The 19,829-nt window shown below is 41.8% G+C and overlaps 1 protein-coding gene across 2 annotated transcripts in view; it reads right to left on the bottom strand.

The window, feature by feature from the left end:
* The window catches only part of LOC124034589 (transmembrane protein 161B-like), a 34,189-nt gene extending 16,257 nt beyond the window's left edge, over positions 1 to 17,932 (bottom strand). The window contains exons 1-4 of one of the 2 annotated variants that reach the window (XM_046347987.1): positions 17,402 to 17,932; positions 8,576 to 8,634; positions 5,992 to 6,095; positions 3,094 to 3,177 (exon numbers count right to left, since the gene is read on the bottom strand). In XM_046347987.1, the coding sequence (XP_046203943.1) occupies positions 3,094 to 3,177; positions 5,992 to 6,095; positions 8,576 to 8,596 (209 nt within the window). In that variant the 5' untranslated portion in view covers positions 8,597 to 8,634; positions 17,402 to 17,932. The remainder of the gene's footprint in view (positions 1 to 3,093; positions 3,178 to 5,991; positions 6,096 to 8,575; positions 8,635 to 17,401) is intronic. The other variant, XM_046347988.1, reaches the window with a different exon arrangement.
* Positions 17,933 to 19,829: the final 1,897 nt, after the last annotated feature.

Here is a 19,829-nt window from a genome sequence, read left to right as displayed (position 1 = left end):
GCCTCATGGAAGCTTAAGGAATGGTCCACGACTAACTCATGGCTCCCAGCGTGAATCTAGATAGCGTCAACTTCATACACTTCAACTATCAAATGTTCCAGAACATTTCACATTGCCACACCTTGCTTTCTGTGAGGCTAAAGGCAGTAACACAGAATGTAGATATGGAATATGATCATTTATCACTGACGGCCATACAGATTAGAAATAAAGACATTACATGGCAGGCCTACTTTCAGAACTCGTCATAGCATCGCCATGACCCCTGACGTGTGGGGTTACAGCTTGTTTTGTTGGAGTCTGAAAAAACTGCTGTTCATATACTACTGAGTTGATTGGTGAATTCAGGAAGCAGAGGAGGCAACATGCCCCAATCCACATTTGTAGTAGAGAGTCACAAGTTAAGTTCCTCTGTGTCCATGCTGGTAGATAACCATAGACTTCCTGTCAACACTAGTTAGCATTGGCTCGCAAAAATACCTCTAAAAATGTGTATTTTTCCATATATAGACATATCATATGTGTTTAAATCAAATCAACTATATGCACTGAGCTTGTCTGATGCTTTAAGCAAACTGTTGGATTAAATAATTAAGACAAATGACTAGGAATCCCACGCAATTGATTTCATTGTGCTGGGCCTGGCTCAGATTTGCTGCGCTGTGTTAAAAAAAATAAAACAGAGTGACTGTGTGACTAGCACCAGTTGTCTCTCTCCTCCCTCCTGCAGCGACCACCACAGAACATCAACAGTGTACATCGCACTGTCCGTGTTGCTGAAGCGGCAACATACAGTATAATTCAAAAGTTTGGACACACCTACTCATTCAAGGATTTTTCTTTATTTTTTTACATTGTAGAATAATAGTGAAGACATCAAAACAATGGAAGAACACATATGGAATCAGGTAGTAAGCAAAACATATATTTTATATCTGAGATTCTTCAAAGTAGCCACCCTTTGCCTTGATGACAGCTTTGCACACTCTTGGCATTCTCTCAACCAGCTTTATGAGGTAGTCACCTCGAATGCATTTCAATTTCAAGTGTGCCTTGTTAAAAGTTAATTTGTGTAATTTCTTTCCATCTTAATCTGTTTGAGCCAATCAGTTACGTTTTGACAAGGTAGGGGTGGTAAACAGAAGAAATCCCTATTTGGTAAAAGACCAAGTCCATAATATGGAAAAAACAGCTCAAATAAGCAAAGAGAAATGACAGTCCATCCTTAATTTAAGGTTAGTCAATCCGGAACATTTCAAGAACTTTGAATGTTTCTTCAAGTGCAGTCGCAAAAACCATCAAGCACTATGATGAAACCGGCTCTCATGAGGACCGCCACAGGAAAGGAAGACCCAGAGTTACCTCTGCAGCAGAGGTTAAGTTCATTAGAGTTAGTAGCCTAAGAAATTGCAGTCCAAATAAATGCTTCAGAGTTCAAGTAACAGACACAGCTCAACATCAACTGTTCAGAGACTGTGTGAATCAGGCTTTAAAATGGTTGAATTGCTGCAAAGAAACCACTACTGAAGGACACCAATAAGAAGAAGACTTGCTTGGGCCAAGAAACACGAGCAATTGACATTAGACTGGTGGAAATCTGTCCTTTGGTCTGAGATTTTTGGTTTCAACCGCCATGTCTTTGTGAGATGCAGAGTAGGTGAACGGATGATCTCCACATGTGTGGTTCCCACCGTGAAGGATGGAGGAGGAGGTGCATTGCTGAATTTAAATACCTTAACCAACATGGCTACCACAGCATTCTGCAATGACAAGCCATCCCATCTGGTTTGAACTTAGTGGGACTATCATTTGTTTTTCAACAGGACAATGACCCAACACACCTGCAGGTTGAAGGAGGAGAGTAATGGAGTGCTGCATCAGATGACCTGGCCTCCACAATCACCCGACCTCAACCCAATTGAGATAGTTTGGGATGAGTTGGACCGCAGAGTGAAGGAAAAACAGCCATGTTGATAAAGCATTCCAGGTGAAGTTGGTTGAGAGAATTCCTAGAGTGTGCAAAGCTGGCTACTTTGAAGAATCTCAAATATATTTTCAGTTGTTTAACAATTTATTTGCTGTAGGTTGCCGCTTCAGCAACACTGACAGCGAGATACACACTGTTGATGCTCTGTGGTGGTCGCTGGAGGAGGGAGGAGAGAGACAACGGGTGCTAGTCACACAGTCACTCAGTTTGTTTTTTTAAACAGTGAAAGTAAAGAAAAACCCTGGAATGAGTAGGTGTGTCCAAACCTTTGACTGTTACTGAATATGGTTGAATAATAAAGCTAGGCACATTTAACAGTTAGGCTATTGATTATAGACCTAATTAATTTGGAGTTTCCCCTCTCCTCACTTTTATTTGACAATTAAGGCAAGGGCTGTTTTCTCGTCTCCTAACTCCGCTGCTGCCTCCACTGCCTTAAACAAGCTTCCAAAACACATCTGCTTCATCTTTCCGTGGTTGCACCTGTGTTCTCCACCCTTCTCAAACGTCTGCCACTCCTCTTTAAATTTCTGCCTGATCCAAAAGGTACCGCTCACTCCCCTTTGTGTCACTGCCGTCCTCACCCCTACCATCCCCACCCCTACCCTCCCCACCCTCCCCTACCATCCCCACCCCACCCCTACCCTCCCCACCCCACCCCTACCCTCCCCACCCCACCCTCCCCTACCATCCCCACCCCACCCACCCTCCCCTACCATCCCCACCTAACCTCCTCACCCTCCCCACCTCTACCCTCTTCACCCCTACCCTCCCCAACCCTCCCCTCCTCACCCCTACCCACCCCACCGCTACCCTCCTCACCCCTACCCTCCCCACCTCTACCCTCCCCACCTCTACCCTCCCCCCTCCCCTCCCCTCCCCTCCTCACACCTACCCACCCCACCCTCCCCTACACTCCCCTCCTCACCCCTACCCTCCCCACCGCTACCCTCCTCACCCCTACCCTCCCCACCTCACCCCTACCCACCCCTACACTACCCTCCCCACCTCTACCCTCCTCACCCCTACCCTCCTCACCCCTACCCTCCTCACCCCTACCCCACCCTCCCCTCCTCACCCCTACCCTCCTCAGTCTGCCTTCTTACCGGTCCTTCTTGCTCTTTGTTTTTTGTTGTTTTCCAGCAAGGCTCCTCAACTCATCTTCCGTAGGGTGCTGGTACCACCGAAGACTGGGGAAGGAGAAAGGAGACAGAGGAAGGAAGGAGACAAGTGAGTAATCTAGGTAGCTTTAGAACTACACCTGTGGTCCCCAGTCCTGGTTCAGGGGGGATACAGGGTAGGCAGGCGTTTACTCTGAAGCCTAGCAAGGAAACACCTCAATCTATTAACCAATTAATAGCAGAGAGTGCTACATTTAGATTTTTTATCCCAGCCCCCATCCCCGCAGGAGGCATTTTGCCTCTTGGTAGGCCGTCATTGTAAATAAGAATCTGTTTTTAATTGACTTAATACCCTAGTTAAATAAAGGTTCAATAAAATAATCATCAATGACAGTAGTAATGTGGATTGGAGGTTTTAGTGCTGTGCAATAACAATATAGGCGATTCTACATAGGCTGTGACCCTCCAGGACCCAGTATTGGTGACATAATCCATCATCATACTTAAAAAAAGGAAAATGCCTTCAAAAAGTAGGCGTTTATGATTTATAGGACAATAGTTTGTCGTTCCAGGCCCACATGATTGAACATGAATAGGACAATCACTTAGCAAATGAGCTGGATTTGAGATCCTTTACCTAACAAAATACACACATAGGACAAAGAAAACCCTCAAATCATCTTAACATATTCAAATCAACTAATACACTCCTGAAAGCAGAGAGGCTAGTTTTTGTGTTCCTTGAGGACCGGACTTAAAAATAAAAGAGCCAATTTAAGCGCAGCCTTTTGAAGACTAAGATTTCACACAACCTCTAACTTTGTTTAGAAACCCACTTGTCACAAGCTCTGAGAGGCATAAGGGAAGGAGGGGTGGAGGGCTCGGATTTAATTTTGTGTACTTACTGTGGATCAGTCTCCCCGTATGTACATCCGTCCATCCATTTGTCTGTCCGTTCATTCATACGTTAGTCACACACGATATATCAAACACCACTGTCCTGATTTTCAGAAAACTTGGTGATTTTTTTTATTTAACCTTAATTAACTGACTTGCCTAGATAAATAAAGACCAAATTCTTATTTACAATGACGGCCTACCCCGGCCAAACCCTAACAATGCTGGGCCAATTGTGCGCCACCCTATGGGAGTCCCAATCACGGCTAATTGGGTTACAGCCTGGAATCGAACCAGAATCTGTAGTGATGCCTCTCGCACTGTGATGCAGTGCCTTAGACCGCTGCACCACTCAGGAGCCCTAATGATGCATCTTGCCATAGAGATCAGGCATTTATAAAATTACACTGATTGTCCCAAGGCAAGAGCTATAGTGATTAACTGAAATTTGCGAGTCACACCAGAGAGGAAGAGGCGAAGATGGAGAGGGATAACTGGGCCCAAAATATGTCTTATTCAGCACGGAGCGTTCTTCCACACACACAGATCAATGAAAGTGGCGAATTTGGCTAACAAAACATTGAATGGATTATTTCCTACGTGTGGTTTATTTGATCAAAGAGAAGTTTCGTAGTACTTACGTTGTTACGAGTGTACTGATAAGTAAGACATCACATCCCGGGAACTTTTTGAAAAAAAATGTGTTAAATCAGAGATGCCTGTTGTTCACACACGTATCTGCCCCTCATTGGCTAGAATGGTCCTACCTGACCTTGCCTCCTCCCAGTCTCTTTTGCTAACATTCCAGTCCTTGTCACTGCCGAAATCTCAACGCTTAATATGCACTGGATTTGTGGTGGAGTTGCTCATTGGTTGTTGGAAATAACATATTTTCCATGACGACATGTGGAGACTTGAAAATTGAATTGGAATTTATAACAAAAGTCAAAAAGGCTAAATGTATTAAAACTAGTCTTAAAACTAAGACATGATGTGGTTGGAATTGCAGGATGTATTTACTTTAAAAATTAAGACTTGAGCTAGCAACTTGACAGACTAGTGTTTTCTGGACAAACAAAAAAAATGGTTGTTAGCAACCACATACAACTGTGTTCTGTGGAGAAAGTGATGAGTTCCAATATTTGCATAATTGTTGTGATTGAAAGGACCGAATCAGGATCAAAGCCTCTGTTCTCCCAGAGCACAGTAATGATAGAATGTTGATATTTGAAGATGGCAGAAAGGCCAGTCTCTTTGGCACATGGCGTAAAGGGAGAGGATTAGCTAAAGCGACCTGTACCAAGGCTAACTGCCTTCCATTTTTGGAGACATTTATTTTCATTGTTAGAGTGGCCACTTGAGTATCTGGTCAAAATAATGGATAATCTATGGTTACACACGATAACTGAAATGTTTTAGTCACACAGGATACCTCAATTGGCCCAAGGGGGTGCTGCATCATTTGTGGGGCACAACATGTTTACTGCTGCCTTGTTTATTAGGGGAAACTTCATTGCGGATCTCTCTGGAGCGACACTATGGGCCTCCAGCTTGCGGAAAAGTTTTTTTTTTTTTTTTTTTTGCTTCAAAAGCCCCCTGAAAAAAGCACTGATTAATTATTAAGTGTTCTGAGGAGCTGTTTACTCAAAAACACATCTGGCGCTAATTATAGGAAACGAGACGGGCGCTTTATTTTAATTCCCAGTCCTCTTGGGTCGTCCCAATAGCTGATGATGCCCTTTGGTCTATGCAATACGACTAATTATGTGTTTTTTTGAATGCTTTTTGTGTTTTCAGAAAATTTGCTTTCAGCAGACAACTTGTAAACAGAGAGACTGTTTACAAGTTGAGCAATCACTCTGTTCCACATTGTTAAGCATCCTTTGAAATGAATTAGTCTGAAGGGTAAACCAGTGAGGAGATTAAATCATGGCTCTTACAGACACCATCAGAAACAAAAACAGCAGGTACAGACTTCTACATTACCCTCCACTGCAGAGCAGCCATCTTGCGAAGGAATAATGAGGTATGATCTTCTGAATGACACTGGCCATTACCATGGTAACCACCAGCTGCACACCAATCACACCCTAAGGGAGGCAAAACAGATCAAGTTATATTCTAATATGTACAAAACATTAGGAACACCTGCTCTTTCCATGACAGACTGACTAGGTTAATCCAGGTGAAAGCAATGATCTATTATTGATGGCACCTGTTAAATACACTTCAAATCAGTGTAGATGAAGGAGACAGGTTAAAGGAGGACTTTTAAGCCTTGAGACAATTGGGACATGGATTGTGTATGTGTGCAATTAAGAGGGTGAATGGGCAAGACAAAATATTTAAGTGCCTTTGAAAGGAGTATGGTAGAAGGTGCACCAGTTTGAGTGTGTCAAGAACTCCAACACCGCTGGGTTTTTCATGATTCAACAGTTTCCTGTGTGCATCAAGAATGGTCCACTATCCAAAAGGACATCCAGCCAATATGACAACTGTGGGAAGCATTGGAGTCAACATGTGCCAGCATATCTTTGGAAAGCTTTCAACACCTTGTAGAGTCCATGCCCCAACGATATGAGGCTGTTCTGAGGGTAAAAGGGGTGCAACTCAATATTAGGACGGTGTTCCTCATGTTTGGTATACTCAGTGTATAGCACACATATACACTCTTCCAAATGGAAACGAGTCATTAAATCATGGTGTTTCATCCTCTTTGTAAAAAGTTAAATGTATGTAACACAGAAATCCATCACTCAAATTTCCAGTGATCAAGTGACAGCTAAATTGAGAATAACTTTGTACATTTGAGAGCGGCAAAATACAGTATTATTGGAATTTATTCCACCGTTTCTAAAATTATTCGCTTTTGGGTTTTTGCTGAAGGGCGTTGTGTTTTTTTGCAGAAAAAGCAGTCGTCTCTAACAGCATAGGAACATAAGGGGATAGATGGATGGTGTAGTCAAACTATTCGGCCATAAGACGTGGACAATCCTTATGCGACGTGCTTAGCTAGACACTGATAATACACCAACCCAGACCACACCTCAACACTTCAACCAGAGAGTATCCGCATGCAGCTCCGAAGAACTGTGTGGGGGGATTCTGAGTGGGGGGATTCTGAATGGTCCACCTCTTTTCAGTTATGAACGGAACGTGTCTGGGAATGCAGCGGGTGGCAAGGTTGGGGCGTTCAAATTAGAGTTTGACCGATTAATCGGAATGGCCGATTAATTGGGGCCGATTTCAAGTTATAATTGCAATCAGTAAATCTGCATTTTGGGACACTGATTATGGCCGATTACATTGCACTCCACGAGGAGACTACGTGGCAGGCTGACTACCTGTTACGTGAGTGCAGCAAGAAGCCATGGTAAGTTGCTAGCTAGCATTAAACTTACCTTATAAAAAACAATCAATCTTAACATAATCACTAGTTAACTACACATGGTTGATGATATTACTAGTTTATCTAGCTTGTCCTGCGTTGCATATAATCGATGCGGTGCCTGTTAATTTCTCATTGAATCACAGCCTACTTCGCCAAACGGGTGATGATTTAACAAGCGCATTCGCAAAAAAAGCACTGTCGTTGCACCAATGTGTACCTAACCATAAACATCCATGCCTTTCTTTAAAATCTATACACAAGTATATATATTTTAAACCTGCATATTTTGTTAATATTGCCTGCTAACACAAATGTATTTTAACCAGAGAAATTGTGTCATTTCTCTTGCGTTCTTTGCAAGCAGTCAGGGTATATGCAGCAGTTTGGGCCGCCTGGCTCGTTGTGAACTGTGTGTTGACCATTTATTCCTAACAAGGACTAATTCATTTGCCAGAATTGTACATAATTATGACATAACATTGAAGGTTGTGCAATGTAACAGCAATATTTAGAGACTTAGGGATGCCACCCATTAGATAAAATACGGAACGGTTCCGTATTTCACTGAAAGAATAAACGTTTTGTTTTCGAAATTATAATTTCCAGATTTGACCATATTAATGACCTAAGGCTTGTTTCTGTGTGTAATTAAGTTTATAATTTTATAATTATAATTAAGTCTATGATTTGATATTCGATAGAAAAGTCTGACTGAGTGGTGGTAGGCAGCAGCAGGCTCGTAAGCATTCATTCAAACAGCATGTTCGTGCGTTAGCCAGCAGTTCTTCGCTGTGCTTCAAGCATTGAGCTATTAATGACTTCAAGCCTTTCAACTCCCGAGATTAGGCTGCTGTAACCGATGTGAAATGGCTATCTAGTTAGCGGGGTGGGCGCTAAGTGTTTAAAATCGGTGACGTCACTCGCTCTGAGACCTTGAAGTAGTTGTTCCCCTTGCTCGGCAAGGGTCGCGGCTTGTGGAGAGATGAGTAACAATGCTTCGAGTGTAGCTGTTGTCGATGTGTTCCTGGTTCGAGGAGAGGGATGGAAGCTATACTGTTACACTGGATATACTAAAGTGCCTATAAGAACATCCAATAATTATAGGTATATGAAATACAAGTGGTATAGAGAAAAATAGTCCTATAATTCCTATAATAACTACAACCTAAAACTTCTTACCTGGGAATATTGAAGACTCATGTTAAAAGGAACCACCAGCTTTCATATGTTCTCATGTTCTGAGGAAGGAACTGAAACGTTAGCTTTTTTACATCGCACATATTGCACTTTTACTTTCTTCTCCAACACTTTGTTTTTGCATTATTTAAACCAAATTGACCATGTTTCATTATGTATTTGAGGCTAAATTGATTTTATTGATGTATTGTATTAAGTTAAAATAAAAGTCTTCATTCAGTATTGTTGTAATTGTCATTATTACAAATTAATTAATAAAAATAAAGAAAACTATCGGTATCGGCTTTTTTTGGGTCCTCCAATAATCAGTATTGGCGTTGAAAAATCATAATTGGTCGACCTCTAGTTCAAATTATCCATCTCAAATTGCACACCAGCCTCCATATAGAAGTCTCTCAGAAGCAATGCAAATGAAGGGGACCTTAACAACAGCGCTGGCAAGACGTCACAGAGGACAGGATTGTTTCAAAACCAAGAGAAACAAACAGATAGGCTAAATCGATGGCTCCATGTTTACATGAAAATACCTTACGGAATGAGAGGGCTGAGAGGTGCTGTCAGTCACACAACTCCTTAACAGTATCCCTGTCTTAACAGTCACTGACAGTCACAGCCATTTAGACCATGAGTATGAGATCCAACCTGTGGCCTTCTCTTCTGATGAGCGCATAATTCACTTGGCTTAGTATGCATGTTCTCTTCCAGTATTGGCACAGCATGGACGATTTGGGCTTAATTATAGCCTAGCCAAATCTATACAGGATGGAAGTGGTGGGCTTAAGTAGGCCTACATGGAATTAATACCCTCTTTGCAGTGTACCATTAACAAACAGGGTGGTACTACTGGTCCCAGAGTTCCCACAATTTGGAGATAGTGGTGTGGCTGTTCATATTAAACACAAGAGCCTTTTATTCTTCTGTAACATGCAATGTCTGATTAAAACAGTGTTCACTCCAATGGGAATACGTCTTTTGTTGACCTTTTGATTAGATTATATCAATTTGGGAAGGGTATGCCGACTTCTACAGTGACCTTCAATTGAGTTGACACGGGGACAGGGAAAGAGTGCTAGCTAGGTTACTTGTTCATCTGAATGTCAATTCACCTTCCTCATCCTCACAACATGACAGTAAAGGTAAGATTTTTTCCCTAAAAACCCAGGTATTGTAGTTCATAATGTTGCACTTTATGCTATGTATTGTGGAGGAGAGTTGTTGAACATTTCAAAAGGCTTTGGTAATTGTGCTTTGAGAGTATTCACTTCATCTATTGCCAGGACAGAGAAGAGCTTGAACTGGGCTGAGTGGGAGCTGCCCTCCTGTAGGGGTCGGAGGGCCAAAAGACCAGTATGTGGCAGAACGGAGTGCTCAGGTTGGGGTGAAGGGTTTGAGCATAGCCTGAAGGTGGGGGGGGGTTCCTCTTACTGCTCTGTAGGCAACATGGTCTTGAAGTGGATGCAAGCTTCAACTGGAAGTCAGTGGAAAGGGCAGAGGCTGCAGTGTTCTGGATAAATTGCAGAGGTTTGATGGCACAAGTGGGGAGCCCAGCCAACAGTGAGATGCAGTAGTCCAGATGGGAGATTACAAATTCCTGGATTAGGACCGGCACCGCTTTCTGTGTGAGGTAGGGTCGTACTCTACGGATGTTGCAGAGCATGAAACTGCACGAGCGAGTCACTGCTTTGAGGTTTGCAGAGAACAACAGTGTGTTATCCTGGGTCATGCCAAGGTTCTTTGCACTCTGGGAGGGCAACACTGTGGAGTTGTCAACTGTGATGAAGAGCAGGCAGGCCTTCCCCGGGAGGAAGAGCAGCTCTATCTTGTCGAGGTTGAGTTTGAGGTGGTGGGCCGACATCCAAGGTGAGATACAGTGGCAAGAAAAAGTATGTGAATCCTTTGGAATTAGCTGGATTTCTGCATAAATTGGTCTTCACATTTGATCTGATCATCTAAGTCACAGTAATTGACAAACATAGTTTAAGCACACAAATAATTGTATTTTTCTTATCTATATTGAATTCATAAATTGTACATTTTCACAGTGTAGGTTGGACAAAGCATGTGAACCCAATCAATGAGACAAGATTGGAGATGTTGGTTAGAGCTGCCTTGCCGTATAAAAGACACTGACAAAATATGAGTTTGCTATTCACAAGAAGCATTGCCTGATGTGAACCATGCCTCGAACAAATGAGATCTCAGAAGACCTACGATTAAGAATCGTTGACTTGCATAAAGCTGGAAAGAGTTACAAAAGAATCTCTAAAAGCCTTGATGTTCATTAGTCCACAGTAAGACACATTTTCTATAAATGGAGAAAGTTCAGCAATGTCGCTACTAGCCCTAGGAGTGGCTGTCCTGCAAAGATGACTGCAAGAGCACAGCGCAAAATGCTCAATGAGGTTAAGAAGAAGCCTAGAGTGTCAGCTAAAGACATACAGAAATCTCTGGAACATGCCAACATCTCGATTGACAAGTCTACGATATGTACAACACTAAACAAGAATGGTGTTCATGGGAGGACACCACGGAAGAAGCCACTGCTATCCAAAAAAACCATTGCTGCACGTCTGAAGTTTGCAAAAGTGCACTGGATGTTCCACAGCGCTACTGGCAAAATATTCTGTGGACAGATGAAACTACAGTTGATTTGTTTAGAAAGAACACACAACACTATGTATGGAGAAAGAAAAAGGCACGGCACACCAACATCAAAACCTCATCCCAACTGTAAAGTATGGTGGAGGTAGCATCATGGTTTGGGGCTGCTTTGCTGCCTCAGGGCCTGGACAGCTTGCTATCAGACGGAAAAATTAATTCCCATGTTTATCAAAACATTTTGTAGGAGAATGATAGGCTACCTGTCTGCCAATTGAAGCTCAACAGAAATTGGGTGATGCAACAGGACAATGACCCAAAACATAGAAGTAAATCAACAACAGAATGGCTTCAACAGAAGAGTCCTGACCTCAACCCGATTGAGATGCTGTTGCATGACCTCAAGAGAGCAGTTCACACCAGACATCCCAAGAATATTGCTGAACTGAAACAGTTTTGTAAAGACGAATGGTCCAAAATTCCTCCTGACCGTTGTGCAAGTCTGATCCGCAACTACAGAACATGCTTGGTTGAGGTTATTGCTGCCAAAGGAGGGTCAAACTGTTATTAAATCCAAGGGTTCACATACTTTTCCCAACCTGAACTGTGAATATTTACACGGTGTGCTCAATACAGACATTAAAAAGTATACTTGTTTGTGTGTTATTAGTTTAAGCAGACTGTGTTTGTCTATTTCTGTGACCTAGATGAAGATTCATCTAATTTTATGACCAATTTATGCAGAAATCCAGGTATTTCCAAAGAGTTCACATGTTTTTTCTTGCCACTGTATCTGCCAGGCACGCAGAGATGCGTGTCACCACCTGATGCATTTTATACCGTTCTAACCATTCCCATGAGCACATCCTCCAGTAGCACCTTCCACCAGCCTCCTCTGATTTATACATTGTACAATACAGAAGAGCACACTCCCCCAAAGTCAGAAAATTCATCCATGTATACCATAGTTCAATGTAGCAGTCTTCTTTTTACAGCAATAACTATTTGCTTTCCAAACTATTGCGATATGCCTGGCTCGGCCTCTACTTTTCACAGACAGTCACAACTCAACAAAATATACCCATATCGAGCGTGCTGCTTTCCTCCCGACTGTCAGTAATACGATTGAAAACAATCCACAATTCATATTTTTTTAAACAGGTAATGATCCTCTGTGGCCAAATCATCCTTTAGCATTTTTAATTATTACTGTGTAGACAGGAGTAGGCTATAAAATTTTGGTACCTAACCTCGACTAATTTTTTGGTGGTCCATTCTAAATAAAACATTATTCCACTCATAGGCTATATGTAAAACCCAGATTAAATTATGAATAGTCTAAAGGGTGAGATTATCATCAAGTGCTTGTCAAATTATTGTGAATGAGACTGATAGTGTGCAGGCTGCGCAAGAAATAGAGCATGGTACTATCTTCAAATCATCATGCAGCCTTAGAATGTTTTAAAAATCAAAACATATAGCCTAAGGTTTGTATCACAAGTAAAGTTGCATAAATAACTCTAAGTTAATCATCTAGGAGTACCCGTTTCTTTGTTAACCGCTCAACACAGAATAGCAGCATGTGTTCACTCCCTCAAATCTTTTGGAGAAAAAAATCATTCCTATTTTATTCAGCCATGTTCAATTGTATTCTTTATACTATACAATAATGCCACGGAATTCTAAACAAATCTTGTCTGCTTAATGAACTAGTGTAGCCCACAGCCATATGGCATAGCCAGATCAGAATATGCTATTCTGTTCTTCTGAAATAGGCTACCTATTCTTCATATCATGCTTCTTTAGACCTGTTTATTGTGAAGGTTTAGGCTAGATTACATGGATTTATTAGACGTTTGAAATGTTCCAACGGTCTCCATCTGGGGATTGTAGGGATGCATGGAAGTCAGGAGATGCTAAACGTGTTTATGTTCATTAAAAGGTCAATTACAGTGACAGCCACAGCCCTACTTCTTCCCTTATGATATACAACCGCAGTAACAAAGACGTGAGAGCATTTTATTGGCACGTTTGAGGCACTTGCACAAAATGCCCTCAATGCAATACAAAAATGAGTGTCTGACTCTCAGCACCCATGATGCTCAGCTGAGAACAAGCAGCAGTCAACAGTGGAGAGCGGACAGTGATAGCCAGCTTTAGCACAGGGGGTTCAATTTCAACCCTTACAGATCAATATTCCCTTAACAGGTTGGCTAGAAGTGTGCTGCTACTTTATCCCTCACTGTAGGGTAGTCCAACTTTTACCCTAGTAAGTGGGCTTAGTGATATCAACACACGTGTGTTGGTGAATATAGGCCTTTGAATAGCATACTTCAGAGTTTTTTGTTGGGCATGTTACATAGGCAATAATCATGTATTTATCATGCCCTTCTTACATCAGCTGATGTCACAAAGCACTGTACAGAAACCCATAACCTATTGCATAGCAGCTATAACTCTCCCATATGATTATAATTATCACCTCCAAAAGCGGAGCCAGACACCAAATGCCACCAAGATCCATCCTCTCTCTCCATTCACCTGGCTATCTGGCTGTGATTACACACGGGAGACACCCAACTGAAGGAATGCCACCTTGCCCCTGAAAACAACAAGAGCCCAGACAGGGAAGCCCTGGGTGCCCCCTGCTCCCTAGTTAAGCTGGCAGTTGTGGGAAGCTTCAAGGTTTTCCTCACAGAAAATGTTTCTCACCACTAGCAATATGGACTCAAAGAGACAACATTCAATCTCATCAAAAGTGGTCAATGAATTCTGTGTAGGCCTACAGTGTAGTCGGAAAGTATTCTGTGTAGGCCTACAGTGCAGTCGGAAAGTATTCTGTGTAGGCCTACAGTGCAGTCGGAAAGTATTCTGTGTAGGCCTACAGTGCATTCGGAAAGTATTCTGTGTAGGCCTACAGTGCATTCGGAAAGTATTCTGTGTAGGCCTACAGTGCATTCGGAAAGTATTCTGTGTAGGCCTACAGTGCATTCGGAAAGTATTCTGTGTAGGCCTACAGTGCATTCGGAAAGTATTCTGTGTAGGCCTACAGTGCATTCGGAAAGTATTCTGACCCCTTCTTTATCCAAACTCTTGTTAGTTTTATTCTAAAATGTATTTTTTTTTTCTCACACACACACACACACACACACACACACACACACACACACACACACACACACACACACACACACACACCCACACACCCACACACACACACACCCAATACCCCATAATGACAAAGTAAAAAACATATGTTAAGACATTTTTGCAAATGTATACAATATATAAAACTGAAATATCACATTTATACATACAGTACTAGTCAAAAGTTTGGACACCTACTCATTCAAGGATTTTTTTTTTTTATTTTTTTTACATTGTAGAATAATAGTGAAGACAACAAAAACAATGGAAGAACACATATGGAGTCAGGTAGTAACCAGAAAAAAGTGTTAAACAAATCAAAAAAATATCTTATATCTGAGATTCTTCAAAGTAGCCACCCTTTGTCTTGATGACAGCTATGCACACTCTTGGCATTCTCTCAACCAGCTTCATGAGGTAGTCATGATGCATTTGATCCAATCAGTTGTGTTGTGACAAGGTGGGGTGGTATACAGAAGATAGCCTTATTTGGTAAAAGACCAAGTAAGCAAAGAGAAATGACAGTCCATCATTAATTTAAGACATGAAGGTCAATCAATTTGGAAAATGTCAAGAACTTTGAAAGTGGAGTCGCAATAACCATCAAGCACTATGATGAAACTGGCTCTCATGATGACTGCAACAGGAAAGGAAGACCCAGAGTTACTTCTACTGCAGAGGATAAGTTCATTAGAGTTAGTAGCCTAAGAAATTCCAGCCCAAATAAATGTAAAAGATACATCTCAACATCAACTGCTCAGAGGAGACTGTGTGAATCAGGCCTTCGTGGTCGAATTGCTGCAAAGAAACCACTAATGAAGGACACCAAAATCACGAGCAATGGACATTAGACAGGTGGAAATCTTTCCTTTGGTCTGATGAGTCCAAATGTTTGGTTCTAACTGCTGTGTCTTTGTGAGATGCAGAGTAGGTGAACGGATGATCTCTGCATGTGTGGTTTCCACTGTGACGCATGGAGGACAAGGGTGATGTGAGGGTGCTTTGCTGGTGACACTGTCTGTGATTTATTTAGAATTCAAAGCACACTTAACCAGCATGGCTACCACAGCATTCTGAAACGACACGCCATCCCATCTGGTTTGCACTTAGCGGGACTATCATTTGTTTTACAACAGGACAATGACCCAACACACCTCTAGGCTGTGTAAGGGCTATTTGACCAAGGAGAGTGATTGAGTGCTGCATCAGATGACCTGGCCTCCACAGTCACCCAATCTCAACCCAATTGAGATGGTTTGGATGAGTTGGACCGCAGAGGGAAGGAAAAGCAGCCAACAAGTGTGGGAACTCCTTCAAGAATGTTGGAAAGTCATTCCAGGTGAAGCTGGTTGAGAGAATGCAAAGAGTATGCAAAGCTGTCAAGGCAAAAAGGGTGGCTACTTTGAAGAATCTCAAATATAAAAACATTTTTGATTTGTATATTTTCCGAAGGCACTGTATGACACTTTTGAACAACACAATCATGGTGTGCTACAAGTACATTGATTATTATTAGGCTATTATCCATATTATTATTTAGCCTAATAGTTTATCTAAATGTCCAATGTGAAAAGCCTAGGCATCATAAGACAAATTGCATTAGAAATGGTCTCCATGACAATCTCTGTTATAAACCTCATAACTGGCATATAAACCACCAAATTTAGTGAGTGAGTTCATCCTTAGTGACACTGAACAGGTTTCCTATATCTCACACCTGTGCTTCCATTACACAAAAACAAGAGGGCTTTCCTCCAAGTCCCTTTTTTAAATTGCCATGAATTACTTGCCTGGCTAACGACGCCACGCCCACGGACGTTAGTTTCTTCTCTGCAATGAGTCTGGATCGGAGTTCATCCCCGACATTTTCTAGAACGCAAACACATTCTAACCATTCTGATTGATCCAGAAATCGATGGGTTGGGCCAGAACACATGGGCGAAGCAGCATTTTGAAAATATGTCATTGGTTAGAAATTATCCAATCACTTGTGTTGTACAACAATGCTCATTTTGACATTATCACAAACAACTTCAATGATCAGTAGCAAATCGTAGAGCAGCAGAAGAATTACGCTTGAGTCGTCAGGCAAGTTAATTATAGCCATTTCTGTAAAAGATGAGGCCGCTTTGGTGTAGCCTACTAAATTAGGAATCTAATCTCTTTCAGCAAACCTGGGCCTATAGTCTAGGAGATCTTATGATAACACACAATTCACCTAAACATTAAATGGACATCAAGAGTCCATTTGCATTTAAACCAGAGAGGGTAGGCCCATCTTCCCCTTCAAAATGTTTTAAATTGTACTGTTTTGGTCTTTGGTAGTGCATTTGACTTTTATAACATGCCAAGGGATGCTATGGCATCTGCACCTGCTTTTATGTTGCATCTTTTGAACATCCAGTGCCATAAGTTCTTCTTAACCGGTTGCCCTGGCGATTTTGCAAACAATACCAGTACCCTAACATTATAAAGATACACGAATGCGGGACAGTGTATGGCTCATCAAAAAACAGTTTTACAGTGTATACATTTTGCTCTGAATAGGTAGAAAATAACCCTAAAGCATACCACCTCACGGAGGGAAATCTGAGGTCAAAACGAGTCGTCTGGATGTGAGAAAAACACCTTTCCCTACTTAAACTCCCCCATGGAGCGACATAAACAACGTGAAGCTAGCAAACCAGCAAGTATCTATTTGCTGCGCATCACGAGCGCCAAATTAGCAATCTAAGCAGTTGTCAGAAAACGATGGATAAAAACATTGATTAGTGATATTAGATCATTTGCTTTACTACCTGTCGGTAGCTACCCACAGTAGCTAACGTTAGCTAGTTAACGTTAGCTACTAACTAGCAAGGGAGATGCCAAGCTAACGTTCGCTAACTTAGCTAACACAAGAGGGACTGCACATTTAGCTAATATTACAACTGGTTGTGAAACACTATTAGCATGTTCTACCTATATCAAGATGCGAACCATTGCTGAAGTGCAGCTGTATTAGTTCTGATATCAAGCTAACGGCTAATAGCTAGCTACTGCAGCCATAGCAGGATTACTCACCATGTTGATGCAGTGGTGCTGAAAAGGACTCAACGCCGACACCTGTCACATTAAGCTCCCCGAGTCGAAAATCGAGCGTCGCGGAGCACATAAGCCTGTTCTAAAGTTAGTAATGTTTAAGAGTAATGCATTTGTAAATCAAACTGCTTCCCGGTTGCTGCAATTATATTTAAATGATCCATTCATTCAACCTCGGTTCCCGAGTGTTTTGAACGGTCGTCACTAAGTGACACGGCCACAAAGTCATAAACCCCGACTATTTCTACAATTTATCTTCTTAAAATGTGATCTTAACCCTTACCAGACTGCTCATCTCAAGCCTAACCCTACAATTCTAACCAAAAAGCAAATGGTTGTTTTCATACATTTTTACGATAAAGCCAATTTAGATTTTGTGGCTGGGGTAACTAGTGGAAACCGTTTTCAACTGGAGTAGAGGTCATGCTAATAGGCGTCACTGGATATGCCGGTTTACAGTATGACGGATGTGAGCGTTATTTTCCTTTTTACCAAACACTTGCGAACTGTATTTAAAACCGTATTCAAGAACAGTGAGATATTGCATACGTTCTACTGTATTATATTGATTTTATTACGGCATTATGGACCCTAAAACGGAAAACTTAAAGGTACACGTGACTGTTATTTTAGAGCTGGGAGATGGTGTTGCCAATTTAGCAACTTTGTCGCTAGATTTAGCGATTTTTTTCAGACGCCTCCATCGAATTGTATTGGTTAAAGTCTATAGCGCCAAATGTATAAGGCTGCCCCAGTGACGTTTGCTTGATTTAGCGACTTCCCTGTTTGTGTATGTGCCTGCTCTGCTGTGCTGCTCGCTACTCCGCCGGCTGCTGCTGAATGTGTGTGTGCATTCGTCACTTGCGCGCATTTCCCCCGCCTCTCGGTCTTCTATGGAATCAATATCATGCCAAATGTAAATCACTTTCCACAAATGCAAATCACCAATTCTGAAAAGATTTGACATTGGTCCCTAGATCGTCAAAAGGTTATACAGCTGCACCACCGAGAGCACCCTGACCAGTTGCATCACTGGCTGGTATGGCAACTTCCCGGCATCTGTAGTGTGAACGGCCCAGTACATCACTGGGGCCAAGCTTCCTGCCATCCAGGACCTCCGGGGAAAGCCCATAAAATTTTCAGAGACTCCAGTCAACCAAGTTATAGACTGTTTTCATTGCTACCACACAGCAAGAGGTACCGGAGAGCCAAGTCTAGGACCAAGAGGCTCCTCAACAGCTTCTACCCCCAAGCCATAAGAGCCACCGGCCAATTTACATTGACCACCCCTCCCCTCCCTTTTGTACACTGCTGCTACTCACTGTTTATTATCTATGCATAGTCACTTCACCCCCACCTACATGTACAAATGATTCAACTAACCTGTACCTCCACACACTGACTCAGTACTGGTGCCCCCTGTATATAACCTCATTAAAATTCGTATTGTGTTACTTTTTATTATAATGTTTTATTATAGTCTACTTGGTAAATCTTTTCTTAACTCTTCTTGAACTGCACTCTTGGTTACGTGTTTGTAAGTATGCATTTCAAGGAAAAGTCTACACTTGTTGTATTCAGAGCATGTGACAAATAAAGTTCGATTTGAATCCACAAATGTAAAACACTTTCCACAAATGTAAATTACCAATCCACAAATGTAAATCACCAATCCACAAATGTAAATCGCTATCCGCAAATGCAATTCACTATCCACAAACAAACACCTTTTGATTTGCATTTTCAAATTTATATATTGCATTATTAAAAAATTATAACTGCAGATATGCGGGTCATTTCCAAGGGCCTTAAGTAAAATGACAGCCATACAGATTTGCACGTAGGAGAGATATGCGCAAACATGACAGATATGGCAGACCTGCAACTCCATATTTGGAAGCGCTTAGGTCACCTGACTTTTGACAGGGATTTGAGGACAAGAAATAGACAAGAAGTTATCACGCATAGAAAGTGATTTGTATTCATAGAAAAAAGGTTTGTACCCATAGAAAGCGATTTATATAAATCGCTGGCAGCCTCTCGTTTGGTCATGTTGATGCCTGCCTTTCAACACTGCAGAAATTATAGTATGGTAACCATAATATGTTAACCATATGTGTAACCAACGTAAATAATCGAAACCCTAGCCCTAGATTACTCCATATTTCTCCACACGATGAGCATTAAGATAAATATTCCTGAGGGGGCTGTAACCGTTTTCCCAGGAGAGGCATGCAAAAGGTAGAAGAAAGATGTAGGGGATATGGGATCAGACTTTGTAACAGTATTTCTTCCACCCTTCTCCTCACTCCAACCTTGGCTTGAATCAGGGATTCTCTGCACACATTGACAACAGTCACCCTCAAAGCATTGTTACCCATCGCTCCACAAAAGCCACAGCCCTTGCAGT

This window comes from Oncorhynchus gorbuscha, linkage group LG04 (assembly GCF_021184085.1).
Source record: "Oncorhynchus gorbuscha isolate QuinsamMale2020 ecotype Even-year linkage group LG04, OgorEven_v1.0, whole genome shotgun sequence".
In the NCBI taxonomy this organism is placed as follows: domain Eukaryota; kingdom Metazoa; phylum Chordata; class Actinopteri; order Salmoniformes; family Salmonidae; genus Oncorhynchus; species Oncorhynchus gorbuscha.
This window is presented reverse-complemented; position numbering and strand designations above follow the sequence as displayed.